This window comes from Thamnophis elegans, chromosome 12 (assembly GCF_009769535.1).
Source record: "Thamnophis elegans isolate rThaEle1 chromosome 12, rThaEle1.pri, whole genome shotgun sequence".
Taxonomy (NCBI): Eukaryota; Metazoa; Chordata; class Lepidosauria; order Squamata; family Colubridae; genus Thamnophis; species Thamnophis elegans.
The window spans coordinates 7,369,277-7,390,319 of NC_045552.1; the positions used below are offsets into that span (position 1 = coordinate 7,369,277).

The 21,043-nt window shown below is 46.9% G+C and overlaps 2 protein-coding genes across 3 annotated transcripts; one reads left to right on the forward strand and one right to left on the reverse strand.

The window, feature by feature from the left end:
- Positions 1-1,387: 1,387 nt before the first annotated feature.
- SMG9 (SMG9 nonsense mediated mRNA decay factor) lies at positions 1,388-14,887 on the reverse strand. The gene is made up of 14 exons (XM_032227865.1): positions 14,568-14,887; positions 12,708-12,876; positions 12,557-12,631; positions 11,270-11,513; positions 10,909-11,006; positions 9,616-9,728; positions 8,737-8,848; positions 8,331-8,426; positions 7,402-7,487; positions 6,731-6,837; positions 5,579-5,686; positions 3,866-3,991; positions 3,639-3,783; positions 1,388-2,755 (listed from the first exon to the last, which is right to left on the reverse strand). Exons 2-14 carry the CDS (start codon positions 12,861-12,863, stop codon positions 2,677-2,679), a joined length of 1,545 nt encoding a protein of 514 aa, XP_032083756.1. The 5' UTR covers positions 12,864-12,876; positions 14,568-14,887; the 3' UTR covers positions 1,388-2,676.
- LOC116515694 (zinc finger protein 853-like) lies at positions 14,411-20,356 on the forward strand. Of its 2 annotated transcripts, none has more exons than XM_032227863.1 (3): positions 14,411-14,603; positions 17,252-17,341; positions 18,048-20,356. In XM_032227863.1, the coding sequence occupies exons 1-3, from the start codon at positions 14,430-14,432 to the stop codon at positions 20,181-20,183; spliced, it is 2,400 nt and encodes a 799-aa protein (XP_032083754.1). In that variant the 5' UTR covers positions 14,411-14,429; the 3' UTR covers positions 20,184-20,356. The 2 variants fall into 2 exon arrangements, with proteins under 2 accessions (XP_032083754.1, XP_032083755.1); XM_032227864.1 differs by lacking the exon at positions 14,411-14,603 and adding an exon at positions 15,867-16,048.
- The last annotated feature ends 687 nt before the right edge of the window (positions 20,357-21,043 follow it).

The window sequence follows — 21,043 nt, forward strand, 5'->3', positions numbered from 1 at the left end:
GACCTGACTTGGGGTAATTGCAGCCCTGGTCAAAAGGGCCCAGTAGAGATGATTCTCCCTGAGACTTCTCAGGAAACAACTGAATGAAAAATTGCTGGTGACCTTCTACCACTGCACCCTAGGGAGTATTTTTAACTTACTGTGCCTGTGTATGCTTTGCTAATTGCACAGTGGTGGATAGGATAGCGCTCCAGAGGGTTAAACGTCATTGCCCAGAGGATCATTGGTTGTCCTCTCCCCTCCTCGGAAGAGCTTTATAGCTCCTGCTGCCTTAAGAAAGTTCAAAACATTCCTAAAGATCCATCTCATCCTGGGCACCCTTTTTTTTTAACTATTACCATCTGGCAGACGGTACAGGGCAATAAAAACAAGGACAAATAGGCTGAAAAACAGCTTCTATCCCAGAGCCGTTAACTATATTGAATTTTACTGTATGGTGCAATATTAAAGCAGTATCAAGGGTTTTTAATTCAATTGTATAGAATGTGAAGAATGTGTGCTTTTATTTTTTTTATGTATAAAACATACACTGAAGATGGCATTTAATTTCATTTGTACAAGGTGCAATGACAATAAACTAAACTAAACAGGCCTTCTGCTTGAACAGGGAGCTGAATTAGAAAACACCCAAGGTCTCTTCCAACTCTGTTATTTTAGTATTCCGTTATTATTCTCTGGAGATGACTGTAACACTGGGAAAGGCTGGAGGAAAGAGGTCATCAGTAAGGTGAATGGATTCAGGTACAGGTGAGGAGTGCACTTTTAGGCAGGCTTGAAAGATCACACTGGGGAGAGATCATCATGGAGAAAATATGTATGACTGTGGGAGTCAGTGACTTCATGGTACTAAATCAATCATTCAGCTGTTCTTTTTCTTCTATGTTACATGCTGTTCAGACATATCTGTCTGTTGGGTGGCCATACAAACCTCTAAATAAATGAATGAGTAAAGATGTTTTTGTGTGAATGGTTGGAACAGTTGGAAGTTTTTGTTAATGAACTGTAGAATGATAATGGATCATTCCAAAGTTGATTGATGGTTGAGCTAGTTTATTTACTTTTTAATTCCTAGGAAGGTTTTTCTTTTTACTATACACAGTTTTTATTCAAACAGCAAGTTTGAATGAAAAGGAAATTCCTGTTGCTGTTTTTTTTTCATTCACCTCCTGCAGCTGTATCCCAAAGATGTCTAGGGAGATTTTCAATTATCCATAGTTGTCCCAAGGGTGCTTTTTGCAAAAGGCAACTGGACTTCCTTGTGTTTTTTTTTCCATTGAAAATGTTTCGCTTCTCATCCAAGAAACTCCCTTCAGTTCTGCATTGAAGTGAAGAAGCTTCTTGGATGAGACATGAAATGTTTTCAAAGGGGAAAAAAAAAACAAGGACAATTTTTATTTATTTAATTTGTCACTCATGTACGGAAAGAATGTTTGGGGGTATCCCAAAAATATTAAGTCAGAAACATTACAAATAAAAATATTAGTTTCTTGCCAAAAAATAAGAGCCTTTTAAAAACTTTTGCATCGATTTATTTGGATAGTGTAACAAAGCTGAATTTGCCTGTTATCTGTTAGGATACTGCCACTCTTCAGATCCAAAGCAATATTGTCTGAAACTTATCACACTGTCTAAAACTCAAGGGCAAACAGTGTATTACAACCGTAGAAACAGATGAGTCTTTGATCAATAGATTTCCATTCAAAGCCATTCAGTCAAGTCCACGTTGGATGGATGATTCAAGTTAAACTGAGTCGATCTGTTCAAACTGATTTTTGAAACTGATATGACCACCCTGATTCAATCAGATCTTACCTTCAACCTATATTGGACTAAATAGCCAATTCGCTAGGCAAATTTGGAGGCGGAAAGAATCCAACGGCAAAAAAAAAAAATGAGAAGGTCCCACTATGACACTTTTCGAGATAACTCATCTCACAGATAAAAACGATTGCATCTTTAGAACGTCACTTCTCCAATACTTGTCAAGTGAAGACGATAACACAGCAGTGATTTATTGTGTGTGTGTATCAAAACATCCTTCAAAATGAAAGCAACTTTAAGAGTTTATTGAACAATAATAACCATCCATGCAAAAAAAAAAGGAGAGTTCTGTCCAGTTTGCATCAGGGGACCAGGAAAAATAGGGCCAAATAGGGGGAAGAGAAACAGGCTGGAATAGAGAGAGAAGGCGGCATGATACATGCCTAGCAAAATGAAAGCTTTTATGAATGACACACTGAAGTAGGGTGGAAACCCTGCGAGTACACAAACAACACCAACTCGCCACCGACCTTCGGCCTCACCTGCTATTCCAAAGCAGAGGAGGTTTCATTGTCCGTCCCCACCCCCTCCCGCCAGGAAATTGCAGATTTGAATCCATCCTTGTGCAAAGGACCCAGCACAGCTCTGGAAATGGTACAAGAGCAGCTCTCCACCTAGGCCAGATTCCCCAAGGGACAAGATCCATTTTGAACAGGACGGTCCTTTAGGGATGCAAAGCCAAAACCTTGCATTTCCCCTCTTAAACCTTCCTGGCACCACCGAAGGAGTGCAGCTCCCTTCTCTGGAAGACGTATCATCCTGGGCCCCCCCGGCACGAGGGGGGCAGGTACCCTGGTCTGCTCCAGCTCAGGGATGAAGCTGTCTCTCGGCAGTTCCAGTATGGAGACCCTGTTCTCATGCCAGCAGCCGGCTATACTCAGAGAGAGCGGAGGACTTCTTGACGCCATCCCAGATGCGTGCTGCATAGTGGAACCTGGACGGGAAATGTCAACACTCAGGTCAATGTGTACGAGGTGAAAGTTCTCCACCACGATGTGGACCTTCACTCGCAAAGTCTACAGTGTCTGATGCAAGAGGTCTGGGGCACGTCAATTACCATATTTTTTGGACTATAAGACGCTCTGGACTATAAGACGCACACGGCTTTTGGGAAGGAAAACAACAACAAAAAATCTGCCTCCCAGCAATTTGCCTCCTTGCAGCAAACAGCCTGGTCAGCTTCAGCACAGCCTGATTTAGCACAAGCAGCTGATTGGCAGTTGGATCTGCTCCCGGAATACCGCCTATCAGCTGTTCTAGGCTGCAAGGATCGCCACCCACCCATCGCCACTGCTCCTATCGCCGCCTTCACATGCCCCGTTTTCAGCCTCCGCACGTCCCATTTTTGGCTCGTTCATGGCAGAGGGGATCGTCACCTGCCGCCTGGAATGGGATGCGCGGAGGCCAAAAATGGGACGCACAGAGGCGGTGATAGACAGCAGCAGCGGTGATGGGCAGTTTGCAATCCCTGCAGCCTGGAACAGCTGATCGGCGGTATTCCGGGAGGCAGATCCAATCGCCAATCAGCTGCTCATGCTAAATCAGGCTGTGCTGAAGCTGACCAGGCTGTTTGCTGCAAAAAGGCAAATTGGTGGGAGGCAAAGGCTGGCAGGTGGGGGCTGGAGGGTGGACGGGGCTTCGGCAACATTCACTCTATAACACATTTCCACCCACTTTTTTTGGGGGGCGGGGTGTGCCTTAAATACCGAAAAATACAGTAGCTTCTTCCTCCAAGGTGGGAGACAGAAGAGCTGATCTAGGATGTCTCGGCTGCCACAAATCTCACTGGTCTTAGCTGCAGTTAAACACCTGCTTACCAGTTTTTTTCTGTCAGGATGGTATGGGAGAGCTGAGGCCGGGACATGGACATCATCTGGCTCCGGAGCTTGGCAATCAGCGACTGGAAGCTGGGGTGTCCTTTGTATCCAGGAAGGAGGGAGAAGAGAGGGCCGCTTCCTGGGGCTGTAAAGGAAATGGAAGAGTGGGTGTTTGTATTCTGAGCTAAGGACGAGAAAAAGCTGGGAAGCGAATTCTCGGGGCTCACTTGCTCTGGGTAGCACGTCATCCGTTTCAGAATCCATGAAGGGCAGCAAGAACAGGTTGACCTCCGTGTCCAGGTAGCTCTGTGGCAGGCCAGGGAATATGTTGCATTCAAGCATGGAGAGGGTGCCTAGGAGGAAAAAAGTGGAACTTCTAAGATTTCCTGTCTTTTGCCAGGCTGAGCCTTCCAGGAAAAAAGTGAATTCCAAGTTTCCATTAGTGAGTGAATCTTTTTCTTTCTTTCTTTCTTTCTTTCTTTCTTTCTTTCTTTCTTTCTTTCTCTCAATCCTCCCTTTCTCTTTCTTTTCTTTCCTTCCTTCCTTTTTTCTTTCTTTCCTTCCTTCCTTCTTTCTGACTCTCAACCCTCCCTTCCTCTTTCTTTCTTTCTTCCTTTCTTTCTTTGACTCTCAACCCTCCCTTCCTCTTTCTTTCTTTCTTCCTTTCTTCCTTTCTTTGTCTCTCAATCCTCCCTTTCTCTTTCTTTTCTTTCCTTCCTTCCTTCTTTCTTTCCTTCCTTCTTTCTTTGACTCTCAACCTTCCCTTCCTTTCTTTCTTTCTTCCTTTCTTTGTCTCTCAATCCTCCCTTTCTCTTTCTTTTCTTTCCTTCCTTCCTTGTTTCTTTCTTTCCTTTCCTTCCTTCCTTCTTTCTTTATCTCTCAACCCTCCCTTCCTCTTTCTTTCTATCTTTCTTTCCTTTCCTTCCTTCCTTCTTTTTCTTTCTTTTCTTTCTTTCTGACTGATTCTGTACATCATCTAGTGCAAGGATGTCAAACTCACAGCCTGGGGGCCGGATACAGCCCGTGGGGTGCTTAGATCTGGCCTGCGAAGCCACCCTGGAAACAGCAAAGGACCAGCCCCCGGTGCCTCTGCCAGCGAAAATGGAGTTCGCAAATGGCCCTCACAAGCTCTATTTTCTCTGGCAGAGGCTTGCAGGAGGCAGCTGTAGTTGAAAGCGGAGCTCGGGAGTCCGTTTTCGGTGGCAGAATGCTCAGGCCACCACAGGCACCTCTGACACAAGTAACATTCCCCTGGCTACGCCCATCCCGACCCTCTGAGGTCAGGCACAACCGATGCAGCCCTCACTGAAATAGAGTTTGACACCCCTGATCTAGTGGCAACAGCATCCGAGCATCGAATGACATCCAGGAACAACTGTAGTCATCAGTTGGAAGACCTAGTTAGTTCCTGCCCTTCTGGTTCCCTCTATATTTGATCCCACCCACCAATCCGGATGGCCTTGAATTTTCCCTGCTGTCTCCTGTCCCGCAAATCTGCCAGGAAACACATATTCCGGTCCTGATTCTGAATCCAAAGTATATGCTCCAAATTCACGTCCAAGATGCTTTGATGCTTTGATCCAAACACAGTAGTGGTTGGTCCTTTCAGGAAACATTTTTTTCAGTAGTGGTTGGTCCTTTTCCAGTAGTGGTTGGTCCTTTCAGGAAACATTTTTTTTTGCAAAAATATCCGTATTGCCCAAATCTATCCTTAAAAAGGTACTTAGAAAGTCAGCACCGTTGGCTTGACTTTTGACTGTTTTTTTATAAGGCTGTTTTCACCCACAAGAAGATTTAAGACTGGATGAATTCCTCCAGAATCCATAGCAGCATCTCTTTTTCCTCACATCAGCATCAGAGTCTCGCTACCCACTTGAACTGCATTTCCATTCAAGAACTGTAATCCAGTCCTCCAAGCGAATTGGAAAGCAAGACCTTACCTTTGTATTTCAGGTGTGAATGCATCATAATCTTGTCAATAACGAGATGCATCTGCTTCAGGTTCCGAGGGCAGAAGTTTTCCCGCTTGGCTTTGTTTTGGAGAAAAACTAGAGAGGGGGAGAAGAATGAACAAGAATCATGAGTCCGGGGCCCTTGATCTCTCAGCTCACACCTTCATGTAAACTCTTGTCTTAAACAAGTCAGGGTTCAGCCGAGCTAAACATGAAGGTTTTCTTCTGATTTCCTGGTAAAAGGTTCTTAGTGGAGCAAGTACGCAACATTCCGTGTGTACAGGAAGATTGTGTACAATGACAGAATCTAGAAATCTGCAAGCAAAGGAGTTTAATTCTCGTGCAAGAAGGGAAAATAAATATATGGAAAGCAACTAGAAAGCAATACCACTTGTATTTATATACCGCTTCATAGTACTTTTACAGCCCTCCCTAAGTGGTTTATAGAATTGCACCCAACGACCTCGGAAGGATGGAAGGTTGAGTCAACTTTCAGCCGGTGAGACTCGAACTGCTGGCAGTCAGCAGTCACCAGAATTAAGACTGCAATACTGCGCTCTAACCACTGTGCCACCAGATGTCACAGGGGTCAAGAAAGATGACACAGAATTACTTCTAAGCAGTTTCCTTTATTGTTCCTCATCTGGCCAAATTAAATTACCTGCCTCATTAAATTATACACTCTGAGAATGTCTAGGGAGGAGCTGTCTTGACCAGAGTTCCACGGCCTTTGGGGAACTGGGCTACGGAAGTGGCGAGCAAGCTTACGAAACTCCATTTACACAAACAGCAGGCACACCCACAAAACCATCCCCTACCTCCCCTGCCACTGCCGGTCCATAGAACCGGATAGGTTGGGGATCGCTGATCTTGATTTGCTTCCTCCCAGTCAAGCTATCTAAACCTAGCAGCCTCTTGGCGCTCTGGATTACAGCCCCTCCCTCCTGGGAATCCAGGCTACATTCCACCCCACACACAGACTTGTGGTGATGTCCTCCTGGTTGGCCTCTCCTAGTCCGTCCGTCCCCTTTCTTCACAATTTTCTACTTTAGCCTCCCATCACTTCCTGTCTTCCAGCCCGACACCCCTTCGTCTGGAGACAGGACAATTACGGAGGAAAAGGCTTCTGTTCTTCCATACCGATGTGTGGGTAGTATTCGGTCCCCTCATCGGAGCCAGAAGAGCTACTGGATTCATGGCTGGGAGACGGAGTGGAGGGCTTTACCATTTCAGCTGTCTGAAGGAACCTGCAATGGAGAAGAAAACCCTTCAACGAACACAGTAATTTTCCACAGTAAGAGGAAGGACGGCAGGATTCTTCTGTCACACTTTCCTAATTTTGTTACTCCAATAATAATCTCACAATGTTAACCTTGTCAGGAAAGTTTGAAGAGGGAAGACAGATTTAATGATGAGACATAAAAACTGAGGGTGGAAGGGGGCACACCCGATTTAACCACCTATATAGCAATCACCCAAGAAGCACATCCCTCTGGTTTCCGTCTACTAGTTGGCATTAAGGTGATTTAGAAATAAAACTAAACTAAAACAGTGACACATATATCAAGCTGTTCAAAATTTAGCAGTCTTGCCATTATCAAGAGACCCCAAAGTACCTGCATTCAGAGAATTAATATTTTGAGACATCTACAGATAAGATTTGAGAATTCAAGTTTGGGTTTAAAAGAATAGGTTGTATACCCAATTCTGACCTTAAGCAGCAGGAAAGCGGATTATTAAAAGGCTTTGGACTTAAACAGTTGCCTGCAGTTGTTTGTTCACAATAGGGCCCATTCCAACCCATCTCTCACCTGTATAGGCTCAAGTCAGTAAACCAGTCTTGTACCACAATCACCACATGGCAGACGGTGAAGAGGAAGGCAGCAATCTGAAGGGACTAGAACAAAAGAAGCATCAAGTAAACAGGCAGAAAAGGCAGGAAACAGCCTCTGGATGCAAGCCAAAAATCATGGCCAAATTCTTGGTCTAGAGCTGCATTCACAAGAACTGATGACATCCTGATAATCATTTAAGAATAGTGAATTGACTGAAGGTGCAGTCCAATTAAATATAAGTTACCACGAAGGGAAACAGCAAGAAGTCTAAATTAACTAATGTAAGGAAAGGAGGAACACAGGTATTATGAAGTGGCCGAAGAATAAAAATTCCCACAATGTCAGAATTCGTGGATGTTACAAAACTGACCGGTTTGGACAGAAGGAAAACAAGGTGCTTTGTTTAAAAGTTTAGAAGGCTTTTATAGAATGTTTACTAAAAAAAAAAGAGAGAGAAACAATTTATAGATTTAATTACTGAAACAGAGGAGAATTAAATAAGGGGTTAAAGAATTTCTGGAAGCTAAGAGGGAAGGGAAACAATAGGTTTAACACCTGTTGAAAAGAAGGCTGGAAATAATTACATTTCAATTTTTCGCCTTTCACATTTTTTTTTCTTAAGCTATTTTTTTCTCTCTCTCGTTGTCTTAAGAAATGCTTTTTCACTTTATATAAAATCCTCAAGAAACACAAATAAACAATAAAAAGGAAATGGAGAAGGCAGATTTATTGTCCCTGTGTTTTCCAGCTTTCAAATTCCTTCAGCTGCAAACACATACAGATCAGGGCCCTCACCATTTCCATAGGCAGGTTCGCTCCGACGGTTACCTGAGATGAAAGTACTGCAGGTATTCCCTGCAACCACCTCTGTCCCCTGTTCTAAACAAGATACGATGGACCATTACCTGCATCTCAACATAGGTGTGGGGTAGATTGTACTCCGGTGGCAGCTTGCGGTCGTTATTGATCAGGTGATCTAGGATGGAGGGACTGAGAATGGGCTGCAAAACAAGAGAAGGAAAACAATTGGGAGTTTTAAAGCTATCATTCCTTAGCCAAAGTAGCCCAAGTCCTGCCCTCAGTTCTCACAGAAAGCTAATCCCCCCTCGGGAGAAAATGGGATGGAGGACAGGGGTCCTGGATACACTTCTGTACTAATGGATATTGTTTGTGTAACCAGCTCTTGGAAGCAGCATTTATACTGAACAAATAAAGAGAGTGCCCGTTTGGTCTCGTGGTTTTCAGGTTGGAAACCGGGAGATTGTGATTGGGAGCTAAAAGAAAGCACAGAAATATCACCACGTCACCGACCTGGGTATCAAGGAAGATGATTCGCTCCTGAGTAATAAAGAAATCGATGCCACTGGTCTGGTTGCCGCCACGCTCTTTGATTTCTTGGCTCTGAGTGCGAAACACGTATGTCCTACAAAAAGGGAGGAAACATTCATAGAAAAATGAAGGAGGGCTGACAATCTGTAACGGGTTAAACTTCAGGGCATACACTGAATTGACGAACCAGTGTGGTGTCACACCATGTCCAAATATTTAAAGAGCAAATTGGCAGGGTCTAGATTTTAACGTCTCTAAAAGAGGAAGGAAGCAGCTGTGTCAGCTGAAAATAATAACTTATGTATTTAAAACAGGAATATTCAAATAGCAAGGAAGCTGAGTGATAATTTCTGAACTAGGACACACTGGCCCTGTTTTGGTTTAATATCAATATGTTGTTAACATGGTGTGATAAAAATGATTACAATCTAAGGAATCTGCCAACAATTTGGACCACGGCAGAGACAGAATTACAGCTTTATCAAGTAACAGCGAAGGCAGAAAAAGAGAGGCAGTGTGTTTCCTAGATTTACAAATCTCCACGAACTGTGCGAGCATTAGATCTGATCAATGCAATGGAAAAACAAACCAATATTATTTCATGAGATCAAACTTTAACAATGTGTTTAAAAATGAAGCTGAATTGTTTCGTGTAAGTATCATTCTATGTTTTTCTTGGTTCCTTTTGTTGTTATGCTACACTAAAGCAAGAAAAAACTTCCAAAATTAACACCCATTAATGAATTAAGAGCGACATAACTATCTTCCTTATTCGTTTCATTTTGAAAGCTCTTTGCCAACCCTCTTTCATCAATCTGGCATCCAATGGCAAGGCAGTTCCTCTTCCTAAGGTCCACCTACCTCTGATCTTCTTCAGGTTGATTGGCTGATAGCAGTGACATCACCATGGACTTCCCAGTACCTTGCAGCCCTAATACCCCAACTACAAGCACATCTGTTTGGTCCAGGAGGTACTAATATCAGAAAGAGGAAATGGGGAACAATTGTAAGCATAACACCTCATAAACGTAGGGTGGTAGTTTAATATGTATTATCTATATTCTAAAACAAAATATAATCCACTTATATTGGCTAGCAATGGTGGAACTTATCAATCTATTATTTGTTTGTTTGCACCCTTTTCAATCTTGTTCTTCATTTTTTTTTCCCAAGTTGCACTTCAGCGGAAAATTAAGATACATACAAATATTTAATACAATCACTTGTGATTCTAACCTACTTACAACATATAGCTTGGGATGGAATACAAAGTTAATAAAAACCAAAAACCTCCCCACGTAGCTCAACAGAAAGTCAGGGGGAAATGGTTATTTGAAAGCTATAAAAATGGATTAAAACAAAGCAATCAATACACAGAACATATTACCATTTATTGTGGACCTGTGAGGAGGCTAATTTTTTTTGGAAAAGGATCCAAAATTGGCTGGAGACAATAACAGGGGCTAAAAAAGAATGGAAACCTGAAGTTTTTTTTATTAGGAACTATGTCTGCGAAATACAAAAAAGAAATCCAGTATTTAATACTACATATAATTATGGCGGCAAGGATTGCCTTTGCCCAGAAATGGAAAAACAAATTAATTCCAAGTGAAGATGAAATAATAAGAAAGGTTATGGACTGTGCCGAAATGGACAAACTAACTAAAGAAATCCAGGGAAAAGAAGAATCAGAATTCTACTAGATATGGGATAAATGGTATAGGTGGATGGAGGAAAGAAACAAAAATCAATGAAGGAATATAACAAAACTCAAAAAAATAATAGTTTTGAGTAAAATAAGAGGGTTAAGAATGGTAAAATCCAAAGGAAATACAATAGAAAGGGAAATAATATAAGGTGAGCGGTATCGATTGATGATTGCTATTAGAAAGAACAGGAAGTTCCTGTTTGTATTGTATTGTATAAATGTGGTATACGTCTAATTTTTGTGTGTGTGTATTTTACATGTTTGTTAATAAAAATCTTTTTTTAAAAAAAGCCAATGAAAAAGACATTGAACAGCTTTGGAAAGCAACGGGTTCAAGAAAAACAAGACAGATCTACGCAGGGTTTCCAAGAGATTTGCAAGAATGGGAGATACAGAATACAAAAAGAACAAGCCAGCGGGGAAAACTACTAAGATAATCCAGATACCTCAATAGCACTGTCACACCAGTTCATCTGATCATCCACCAGCTTGATGCTATGCTTCATCTTCTCCGGGGCTAACAACTTTGCCTGGCCAACCACAGCTAGAAAAATCAGCAGGCGACAACTTAACCCACAAGCTCCCCATAACAGCAATATATAGTAATATTACATCACCCCTTCCCTCCCCTGTTGATGATTTAAATCCAGATCAAGGGCCAACAGCAGTTCGAGAGGCAGGTCTAAACCATGCAAAAAGACAGACCGTGCCTGAACTCCCTGAACTGCCGGGAGAGATGCTCCTTTATCAGGTGCCGAAGATACAATGCTTTCATCCAAAGAGGTTGCCCTTTTGGTCCAGACTTACGGTCCATAATGCCGCTGGATGCAGCCGAGCCCATGCCCCGATTCTGGATCTGATAGACAGGCTGGGTGGGACGCTGGCCTTCCTTCTCCACCTTGGTCACGGCTGCAGGGGGCTGAGCAGACACCTCTGTGGTTCCAGCAGAGCCTTTGCCTTCCTCTCGGGACTTCATCAGCACGATGGGCTTTTCCATGGCAGGAGCAGCAGCAGCAGCTGGGGCAGGGGCAGTGGCTGGAGCCACCTTGGACTGTGAAGGCAAAAAAGCCAAGATCCCAAATCCCGCTCAGCTGTATAGAGCTCCCTTTCCTGAGAGCTCCTATGCCCCACTACCTTCCTCGGGAGGGAAGCCATCTATTTATCAGATGGCTTTGAATTTGCTTTTTCCTTTTAACTTTTTTTTTTTGCAGCTTTCCGTAATAAAGTTATTTCTACTTTTTCCCTACTTTCAACAGCTCCTTCCCTATAGGATGCCTAAAAATATTGTATCAGGCGAGAGGCCATTCCCATTGTAGGTATGTTTCCGATTCTGTGTTCCCTCATTCCCTCTGGAGGGAAAATATCCCATTAATAATACGAAATTAAAGAAAGATAGGGATATGTAGGAAGAAAACAGAATACCCTTCTCAATTGGTCTCTTTCAAACATTAAAGTGGCGAGAGAATATATTTCTAAGAAACCAATATAGCTGCCCAATTTAAACAATTGTGACTTTGGGCATTAGAAATCAACCAATCTAGCAACTTCAGGTAGTCTTCAGCTTACGTCCAGTTGCTTAGCAATCATTTGAAGCTATGACAGACTCTGAAAAAGCTATGTACAACCCATATTTGAAATTCCAACAGCCAGCCTCCCTCTGCAGTAACATGACCACAATTTACTCTTTTTTTTTTGTCAGAAACTGGTGTTTACTTTCAGTTTCCAGGGGGAAAATATGCCCTACAGCAAACAATGGGTTCACTTAACAACCACAATATTCGCTAATAACTGCCACACAAAAGGTGGTAAAATCAAATGTGATCACCTGGTTATCCAACCAACGTCACAACTTACAACTGAAATTTGATTGGAAAAAAAGTACAGGTAAACAAGAAAAATTAATAGGTGGTCAAGAACCCAAATTGTTACTGAGGTGTAGAAGTTAAATCTACTTGGCCCCCATGGCTGGGAGAAGACTTAGCAGATAAATAGGGCTGCATGGTTATCCTTGAATGAAGAAGCCTCCAGTGGTGAATTCTGGGCCCCAAATGACTTATAAAACCTAAAAGTGGTGGATCATGTTCTCCCACCTACCCTCTCTGCTGGAGGTTTGGCCAGAATGATGGGTGTCTTCTGCATCATTGTCCCCACTGGTTCATCCATAGGTTCCTACAATGAAATCAAGCTCAGACTCAAGGTGGATCCCTGCCCTCATGGCCCTCCCAGCCCAAGGGTAGACTTTTACCCGCCGGTCTCGATCTCGGTCTCGATCCCGGTCCCAGGGGACATAGTCACGCTCTCGCCCCGGCCCAGACAGGCTTTGGTGACCCAGTTCCTTCTCCCGGTTCCAGCGACGGCGTCGTTCATACAATCCAGGTTGACTGTGCCCTGACTCCGACATGTGGCAATGGGATCTGGGAAGAGAACAAGGGAGCCCATCTGGGTTCTCAACAATCCCAAGAGTGAAGAAACATATTATCTGACCTCAGAAGGCCTTAGAAGGAAAAGGCATGACATTTAGGATGGAGTAATGGAGTGGTAGCTCAGTGGCTAGGACGCTGAGCTTGTCAAATAAGAAAGGTCGGCAGTTCGAATCCCTAGCGCCGCATAATGGAGGGAGCTCCCGTTACCTGTCCCAGCTTCTGCCAATCTAGCCGTTCGAAAGCATGTAAAAATGCAAGTAGAAAAATAGGGACCACCTTTGGTGGGAAGGTAACAGTGTTCCATGCGCCTTTGTCATTTAGTCATGCCGGCCACATGACCACGGAGACATCTTTGGACAGCGCTGGCTCTTCAGCTTTGAAATGGAGAGGAGCACTGCCCCCTAGAGTCGGGAACGACTAGCATATATGTGCAAGGGGAACCTTTACCTTTACCTTTTAATGGAGTAATCACCTGAAAGTAACAGGAGGCTTTGAATAGGAGGACCAAAGAAAAAGTTTAACCTTGGAATTACTGTGCGTATAGGATTGGGGATGTAGGTTAAAGACCCACAGCTCTGCCATTATTCCCTAGAGGAGGAATTGCTCGATTCCTCAAAGAGCAACAGGGGTAGTTCTTATTAGGAACTGCCTTGTTTAGCAACCAATTACAGTTATGACTGTGATAAAAAAGCAACTTTGTGGCCAATATTCATATTTACGAAAGCAAAGAAAAACAAAGTTGGAAGCGGTCACAGTTTCACTCAGTGACTGCTTAATAACCAAGTTTTCACTCCCAATTAAGCCACTAAATCAGGGATACTTTTTACATGCCTTTCATATATATATATATATATATATATATATATATATATATATATATATATATATATATATATATATATATAATATTTGTGGAGGTCAGACTTTTCCTTAAGACTTGTGTCCTGCAAAAATGTAAACCAGACTGGGGGAAACTGGGTGAGCTTAGCTGGGAGTTCTAGATTTTTTAAATTTTTGATCTCTTATTCTTCCTATTATATTGTACGTTTGACCCACAAGGGATGGAGGAAGAAGTACCATCTTTAACCCCGTTTATAATTCTGAAATAAAATAATATGCAGCAGAGAGGGATAACATGCAGTCTCCCCTACATTTTTGTTATTATAGCTTGTTTTTTTAACTGTTTTTGCTGTTTTATTGTTGTTTAGCTTTGTGTTTTAATTGTGTATGCTTCCCAATGTTACATATATGAGATGGAGAGCTACATAAATTCAATAACTTAAAGCAAACAAATATAAGTGACCTAAATAAGACAGAACGTACTGGGGAAGTAGAATGCAAGCAACTAATACTACTGAGCATGTGCAAAGTGCTACAGTTCTGATGAACCATCACGGAGCATCCAAAGTTTGGGATTAATATATACACATATTAATGATGGGCCTATAATAAATGGCGGAGAGATACACGTGCCGCGGCTCAGATGTGGTTGCTAAGCAACCGCCCGCGCAGGGATACGAGAGAAAGAAAGCAGCGCCGGAACTATGTACCTCTCGCGGAAGGATAACGCTGGCTGTTCTCAACGTTCGCGGAAGAATATTGGCGCACTGAACAAGGAATTACCTATTCTCAGTCCCGCAAAGCAATACCTGAGCAGCGGAGTCCCGAAAGCCGATACCAACCTCGCTTATGGAAGAAGCACTCCGGCCCGGCGTCAGGTAAAAGAAGGTAGCGTCAATGGGGGGGAAAGCTCGTTACGAGGTAGATGGAATTAGCGATGTGCGGTCACGGAAGAGTTAGCGGGGAAAGAGCCTCGTCGGCCACCGTTGTTTGAGTTAACGCGCAAGCGCAGGAGGTCATCCTTCGTCCCCCGAGGGAGAGCACCGTTAGCTTTGACTTGGCGCATGCTCCCTCTCCACGTCAAACCTGTGCATGTTGGTTGGGTGGCCGTCAGCGTTTAGTTCGTCGCGGCAGTTTTGCGCGTACACATGCGCCAAAGCCTACAAAGTATGAGCCTAGAGCGGCTTAGAGCGGGAGAGGCGTGTCTTGAAACCGGAATCTATTGGTTGGGTTGAAGACAGCCCTTGTTGCTACAGTCATAGCCCCATCTAGTGGTGGAGGTGGGGAATTAATGTTAATCTTTACCATCTCCATTGGTTTGGGGCTGGGGACGATGGTATTTGTAGTGCAACAAAGAAGGCATCAGTTTTTCTGGCTGTTGCACGCCATAGAGGACTTCATGGTTATGAGTTACTAAAAGCCATGAAGCGAAGTTTTGTAGTCAAAGAATATTGTCTAGACCAGAGATTTTGGCAACTTTTAAGACTTGTGGACTTCAACTCCCAGAATTGGAGTTGAACTCCCAGCTATGCAATTCTGGGAGTTGAAGTCCACAAGTCTTAAAATTGCCAAGTTTGAAGACCTCCAATCTAGACTCTCAGATCTGGGCTGCACAAATACTCTCTAGGGTGCAGCGGTAGAAGGTCACCGGCAGTTTTTCATTCAGTTGTTGTTCCCTGAGAAGTCTCAGGTAGTTTAATCTCCGTGGGAAGAAGAACCTGCATGGCTCAGCTCTGAGCTATCTCCAAGAACAATGCCCTTCAGCCAAGGACCTCTGCCTTGTTTGGAAAGGGCAGCAACCAGTTCCAGGCACAAAAAACCCAGCTGGGTGACCTTGAGCCAGCTCCTTTCTCTCCACCCTAGGAAGCAAGCAATGGGAAATCTTGCAAAATAAAATAAAATAAAACCCTGCAGGGACTTGTGATCCAGCCATCCCTCCCTCCATCCGAGCTTGGCTTATTCTGTAAAATTGCAGCAGCAGCAGCAGCGAAGGAAGGAAGGAAAGAATGAATCAGGAAGGCTTTGACTACAACTTCCGGCAGCCTTTGCTCCTCTCCGCATGCGCAGTCCGCTCCACTCAGGGCTGGAAGCGCCGCCACTGTCGCTGCTGCCATTGCGCTTCGGGGAGGGGAGGTGGTCGCCGGGCGCGCGCAGGGGGTGGGAGGGGAAAGGCCGGCGCTGGGTCGTCTGGGCGCCTTGTGCGGGGCGGGGGGGCGGAGGGGGTCCTCCCGGTCTGTCCCCGCCGAGCATCATGCGGCAGGGACCGCGGGGTCGGCCGCGAGTTGCTGCTGCTGCAGTTCGGCCTGCCGGATCCAAGTAGGAGGCAAGTTTGCAGCCCGCCGAGGCGCGCGCGGGTTTCCCCTTGCAGAAGGAAGGGACACCCCCCCCTTCCTAGATGGGGGCAGGCTGGGCTGGAGGGGGGAGAGGAGGAGGAGGCCTCATTCTGCAAAGGGAATTGTGGGGGGGGGCCTCTGGAGCATCCCAGTTCTGCCTTCACCACCACCCCACCCACTCCCTGGGGACTTTATTTTATTTTATTTAGTTTGTCACTCATGCACAAGACAGCAGGAAGAAGAACAAGCAATGCATGAGAACACAGGAAATGGGGACAGTAGGAGAGGGACGGTGCTCTTATGCACGCCCCTATTATTATTATATTAGGATTATAATGCGTGATATCGTATTAGGGTTGCAATGGAGGCAGTCCTGGGGATTGTGCACCTGGAAGGGCGCCTGGTTGGGGAAGGGAAATCGGAAAGGGGGGCGGCTACGGATTAGTGTTAGGAGGTGGTTGCGGTTGTGGTTGTCTTATCAGGCCTGTTGAGTGTGGCTAAGAAAGGACTGCAGGAGTAAGAAGTACCTGTTGCAAGCAGGTCCCTTTTTGTGGGTGTGATTTCCCCCTACACACACAGAGAGGGAGAGACAGACAGACACAGAGGGAGGAGGCTTGCAGAGTCAAAGAAAGTCCAGTTCCTTGCAGAACTGCATTCTAAGTAATTTTGGGGGGAGTGGCGGAGCCATCGCAACTTTGAACCATCCCTGAAGCAACCCGTCATTAAGCGGGGACTGCCTACAACAGTGATGGCAAACCTTTTTGGCACCAAGTGCCCAAACTGGAACGCATGTGCGTGCATATGTATGTCCGTGCATGCACATGTATGTATGTCCACATGCTGGAACACTGGAAATCCGAAGACCAGCTGGCCGGGAGGCACATGACTATTTCTTTGCCGTTTTGCGGCTATTTTTCTGGCCCCAAAACAGCCTGGAAAACAACCCGCATTTTGGGTGTTTTTCAGCACTCCAGCACCTGCGAAGACCAGCTGGCCAGCGCGCATGTGTGTGCCAGAAACCAGAAGCCCAGCTAGCAAACAGCGCGCGTGCCCACAGAAAGGGCTCTGTGTGCCATGTCTGGAACGCGTGCTATAGGTTTGCCATCATGGACTGATAACATGGACTCCTGGAGCCTCAGTTGCCAAGGAAAAATATCACACCGGTGGTTTCCTTCTCTTTTTTTTTTTTCCAGGACACCATGGATTTGGTGACGGGGATGGACGTTGGCGCTGAAATCGAAGTGACGGAAGATGGAGACCTGGATGAATTGCCTCTGCATTTGGTAGGCAGCTGGCACCGTTCGTCCCCTTTTCGGTTTGGAGTCCGGGAATACTCGAAGGGTTCTTTTTAGAAGCTCCCTGACCAAGTGGTTCAGAGGGAGTGCCATGCAGGCAATTACTCTGGCATCAGAATTTGTGGGAAGGGGGAAATGTGCAGTTACCTTAATATCCCTTTTGCAGTCTCCGGAAAACCTTTCCTAGTTTGGTTCCTTGTTTTTGGATTGTTGGTGCTAATTTCTCCCCTTAAAACTCCTCAACCCTTTAGCGGTGAATTTGGCCAGAAGCGCCATTGTTTGGTGTCCCTCGTCAGCGAGGTTTGTGGTCTGGACACAACATAATATAATACCATTATAATCCAGACTTCTGAAGAGGGGTTTAATGCTTGCATCTGGACTAGGGAAGGTAATTACCTTGACCTTGAGTGTAACAGGTGTAACATCTTCTGCCTGTCTCTGGGGCTGGGTGGACCACCTGCGCCCCCTAATTTTGGCCGTCTTTGGAGCCCTCAGTAACTACCGCACTCGATGAAAACTGAAGGCGCCATTTTCTGCCATCTGAACAGGACAAAAAAAAAGGCTGTGCTGCAAGTCCTAAAAATCGGCATTTTAGAAACTTACTTCTTAAGCTGGGTCGATATAGGAGGCTGGACTAGATGACCTGTCAGGTTCCTTTTTAGCTGATACATCCTGTGATTCTTTCCACCGCCAGGAAAACGTCCAGAATTGCCTCTGCTTGGAATCTGTGGACATCTCCAGCAGCGATGACGATGGGGAATCCCATCTGACCTTCTTCTTGCCCGTCAGACGGCCTCCGCGCCCCGCCCAGTGCCGTTCGATCTACCGCCCCGCCGCCGCGGCGAAACTGTCCGCTTCTGAGAAATGGGTCCCTCCCTTGTTCTCTTGCTCTTTGCGCACCGGAGGTCCTCCCCCTCCTGGAATACCAGCCTTCGGTGCCTACCAGTGCCAGAAGTGCCTGCAGGTCTTCATGGAGGAATGGCACTACACCCAGCACCTCCAGGACCACGCTCAGGAGGAGGAGGAGCTGGCCCAGCAGCACGCAGCCCAGAACCCCGCCCGTCCCCCGTCCCCACCCCGCAAGCTCCGCTGCTTGGAGTGTGGCAAGCGGTTCCTGCGCCCGGAGCAATTTGCGCGGCACACCAAGTGGCACTTGAAGCTGGTGCGACTGGGCATCAAAATCCATCACCGGAAGGTAAGTCGGCGCTCCTCCCAAGGCTCGTATGTTTACAAGCCTCTTGGTGGCACCAGGAACCCCCTGGAAGGCAAAGGTGTTTCTGACCTCCCGGTCGTGCAGGAGATCCTCAGCCAGCCAGCCAGCCTGCAGGTCCCCAAGCCTCAAAGGACGGGCAAACAGAAAGCCGCCAAGCACCAGAAGAGGAGGAGCGCTGAGACGTGGGAGCCTCAGGAGCTGCTCAACGCCACCCAAGCCGGGAACTCCATGGCTGTCCTGGATGGGGCCACCGGGATCAACCTCCTGCAGCCTTGGCAGAAGCAGGAAGGGGTCCTGGAAGGCCAGGTGGCCGGCGGTCTCTTCCAACCGGCGGTCATGAGTGCTGAAAACCAGATCATCATTCTGGATGGCGACGAGGCAGAGGCTGTGCCTGTCGCCGCTGAGCAGCATTACGCCGAGCTGCAGGCCACCATATTTGACGGTCAGGGGACCAGCAATACTGTGCAGCCAGTGTTCCTCAGAACCGAGGAGCAGGCGGCCCTCCTGGATCCTTCCGTGAGCACCCATCCCCTGCAGGCCGGCGGAGAGAAGGACCAGGCGGCCGTCGGCCCCGAGTGGGTCGGCCAGAACCCTTGCACTGTTTACCAGACGGTGCTTCTGCAAGCAGATGATCAGGCGGCCGTGGTGGATGGCCAAACGGAGCCCGGTCCTTTCCAGCAAGTGATCATCAAGACCTCGGAGGTCTCCCCCACACTCTACCTGGACCCTCAGATGTCTTCGCTGGATCCAGGCGCCTACCATTTGGTCCCCGAGCCTCAATACGTCACCTTCCCTTACGGGAACTCCTTGCCTCTGGACCACAGCGAGGCTACGGAGGAAGGAGAAAAGGCCTGGGAGTCGCAGGAGGCCAGCTTCTGCTTGCCCAATTTGTACCAGGCAAGCAAGCAGCAGCAGCCCCTTCCCGCCGTGACCACCAGTCCCAGAAGTCCAGTGGTGATGCGGCTGCTGCCTTGCCCTACAGGGGAGCATCCCGAGGTCTTGGACCTGGAGTACGACACCGGGGGTGGCATTCCAGTGGCCTCGGAGCCATGGGACGTTAACATGCATACCGGGCAAGAGGCCCCCAGCCCCACCCAGGCGGCCGAAGATGGCTTCGTTGTGGTGGAGATGCAGAGCGAGTCAGACCAGCAAGGCTTGGCAGTGGGCGAGCACCTCGACCGGCCCCAGAAACGGACCTTTCGGCGAGCCAGGAAGCAGCCCCTTCGCAACGGCAGCATCTGGCGCTTTAAGTGCCCCGACTGCGGGGTCTGCTACAGCCAGCACTCCCAGCTGCGCTCGCACCAGAAGGGGCGGAAACGCCGGGGGAGGAGCTTCCTGTGCGAATGCGGCTCTCCCTTCCGCGGCCTGCTCCACCTGCTGCGCCACCAGCTCCGGCACCTGGAGGAAGCCCTCTTCATTTGCTCGACCTGCGGGAAGTCGCTCCGAGGACACGCCGGTTTGCAACGGCACGACTCCTGCCAACCGGGCCTGGCTCGCTTCAGCTGCCCTTGCGGCGTCAACTTCCGGCGTTTGTCCCGTTACCTCTGGCATCACGTCAGGAGCCAGAGGCCCGGCTTGCGAGTGTACACCCTCGTCGGCTTCCTCTCCTCCACCTGAGCCGGGTGGGCTGGTGGTGGGGCCGGCTGAAGGGCAGGGTTGAGGGGGAGCGTTCAGAGGAGATCCGTCGGGCCCGTTCACTGATGGTTGCTGTCTGATATTTGTTTAGTTAATGTAATTAATATAAAGATGGTAATTAAAGAGCTGAGATCCTGAGCCCCTAATGTGTTGCTTACCTGGGAAGAAGGGGGAAGAAGGGGGGGCATTGGGAGGGAGGGACCTTCCAACCATTTAGCAGAAAGTGAATTGCATTGGTTGGAGGTGATGGCATTCATCGGGGGGGGGATGTACAATATGTACCGTGTTTCCCCGAAACAAAGACACGGTCTCGTTTTCTTGTAACCCCTGAAATAAGCGCTCGGCCTTATTTTTGGGGAGGTCTTATTATTCTTGAGGTGCAGGGGGGCCTTAACCTCGGCCCGCGGATCAGCTGACCCAGAGAGAGCTGGAAGTTCTGTCTCTGTTTCTGGCACACTCTGGCCAGCCTTAATGTCGCTGGGTCTGCCGCTGTTTTTGCGGCCGCCACTAAGAGAAGGGGTGTGGAAGCTAAGATTTGCGGGAGCAGCCTCCGTGAGGCCGTTCCGCGTGGATGGCAGGTGCATATGGGGGGGGCATCTTCCCCCCCCGGAAATGGTGGGGACCAGCTGCGCATGCATTTAAATATTTTCGGGGGGGGGCTTATTTTAGCACCTGCGCTCAAAAGCCCAATTGGGCTTATTATCCGGGGAGGTCTTATTTTTGGGGAAACAACAGTACCAGACCCAAATTGATCAACAATATTTGTGTCCTGGGCGTTCTCACTTCAACGCCCACAATTTGGAACCGGCAACCCTGCTGCTAACGCCGACCTCACGTAACCG

Excerpts from the sequence above, each read along its gene's own strand:
- LOC116515694 (XM_032227863.1), top strand. The coding sequence starts at position 14,430 with ATGTACCTCTCGCGGAAGGATAACGCTGGCTGTTCTCAACGTTCGCGG. Across the intron at positions 14,604-17,251 it reads GCACTCCGGCCCGGCGTCAG|GACACCATGGATTTGGTGAC; the intron begins GTAAAAGAAGGT and ends TTTTTTTTCCAG. Across the intron at positions 17,342-18,047 it reads ATGAATTGCCTCTGCATTTG|GAAAACGTCCAGAATTGCCT; the intron begins GTAGGCAGCTGG and ends TTCCACCGCCAG.
- SMG9 (XM_032227865.1), bottom strand. The coding sequence starts at position 12,863 with ATGTCGGAGTCAGGGCACAGTCAACCTGGATTGTATGAACGACGCCGT. Across the intron at positions 11,007-11,269 it reads ATCCAGCGGCATTATGGACC|CTGTGGTTGGCCAGGCAAAG; the intron begins GTAAGTCTGGAC and ends TGATTTTTCTAG. Across the intron at positions 3,992-5,578 it reads TTCACACCTGAAATACAAAG|GCACCCTCTCCATGCTTGAA; the intron begins GTAAGGTCTTGC and ends TTTTCCTCCTAG.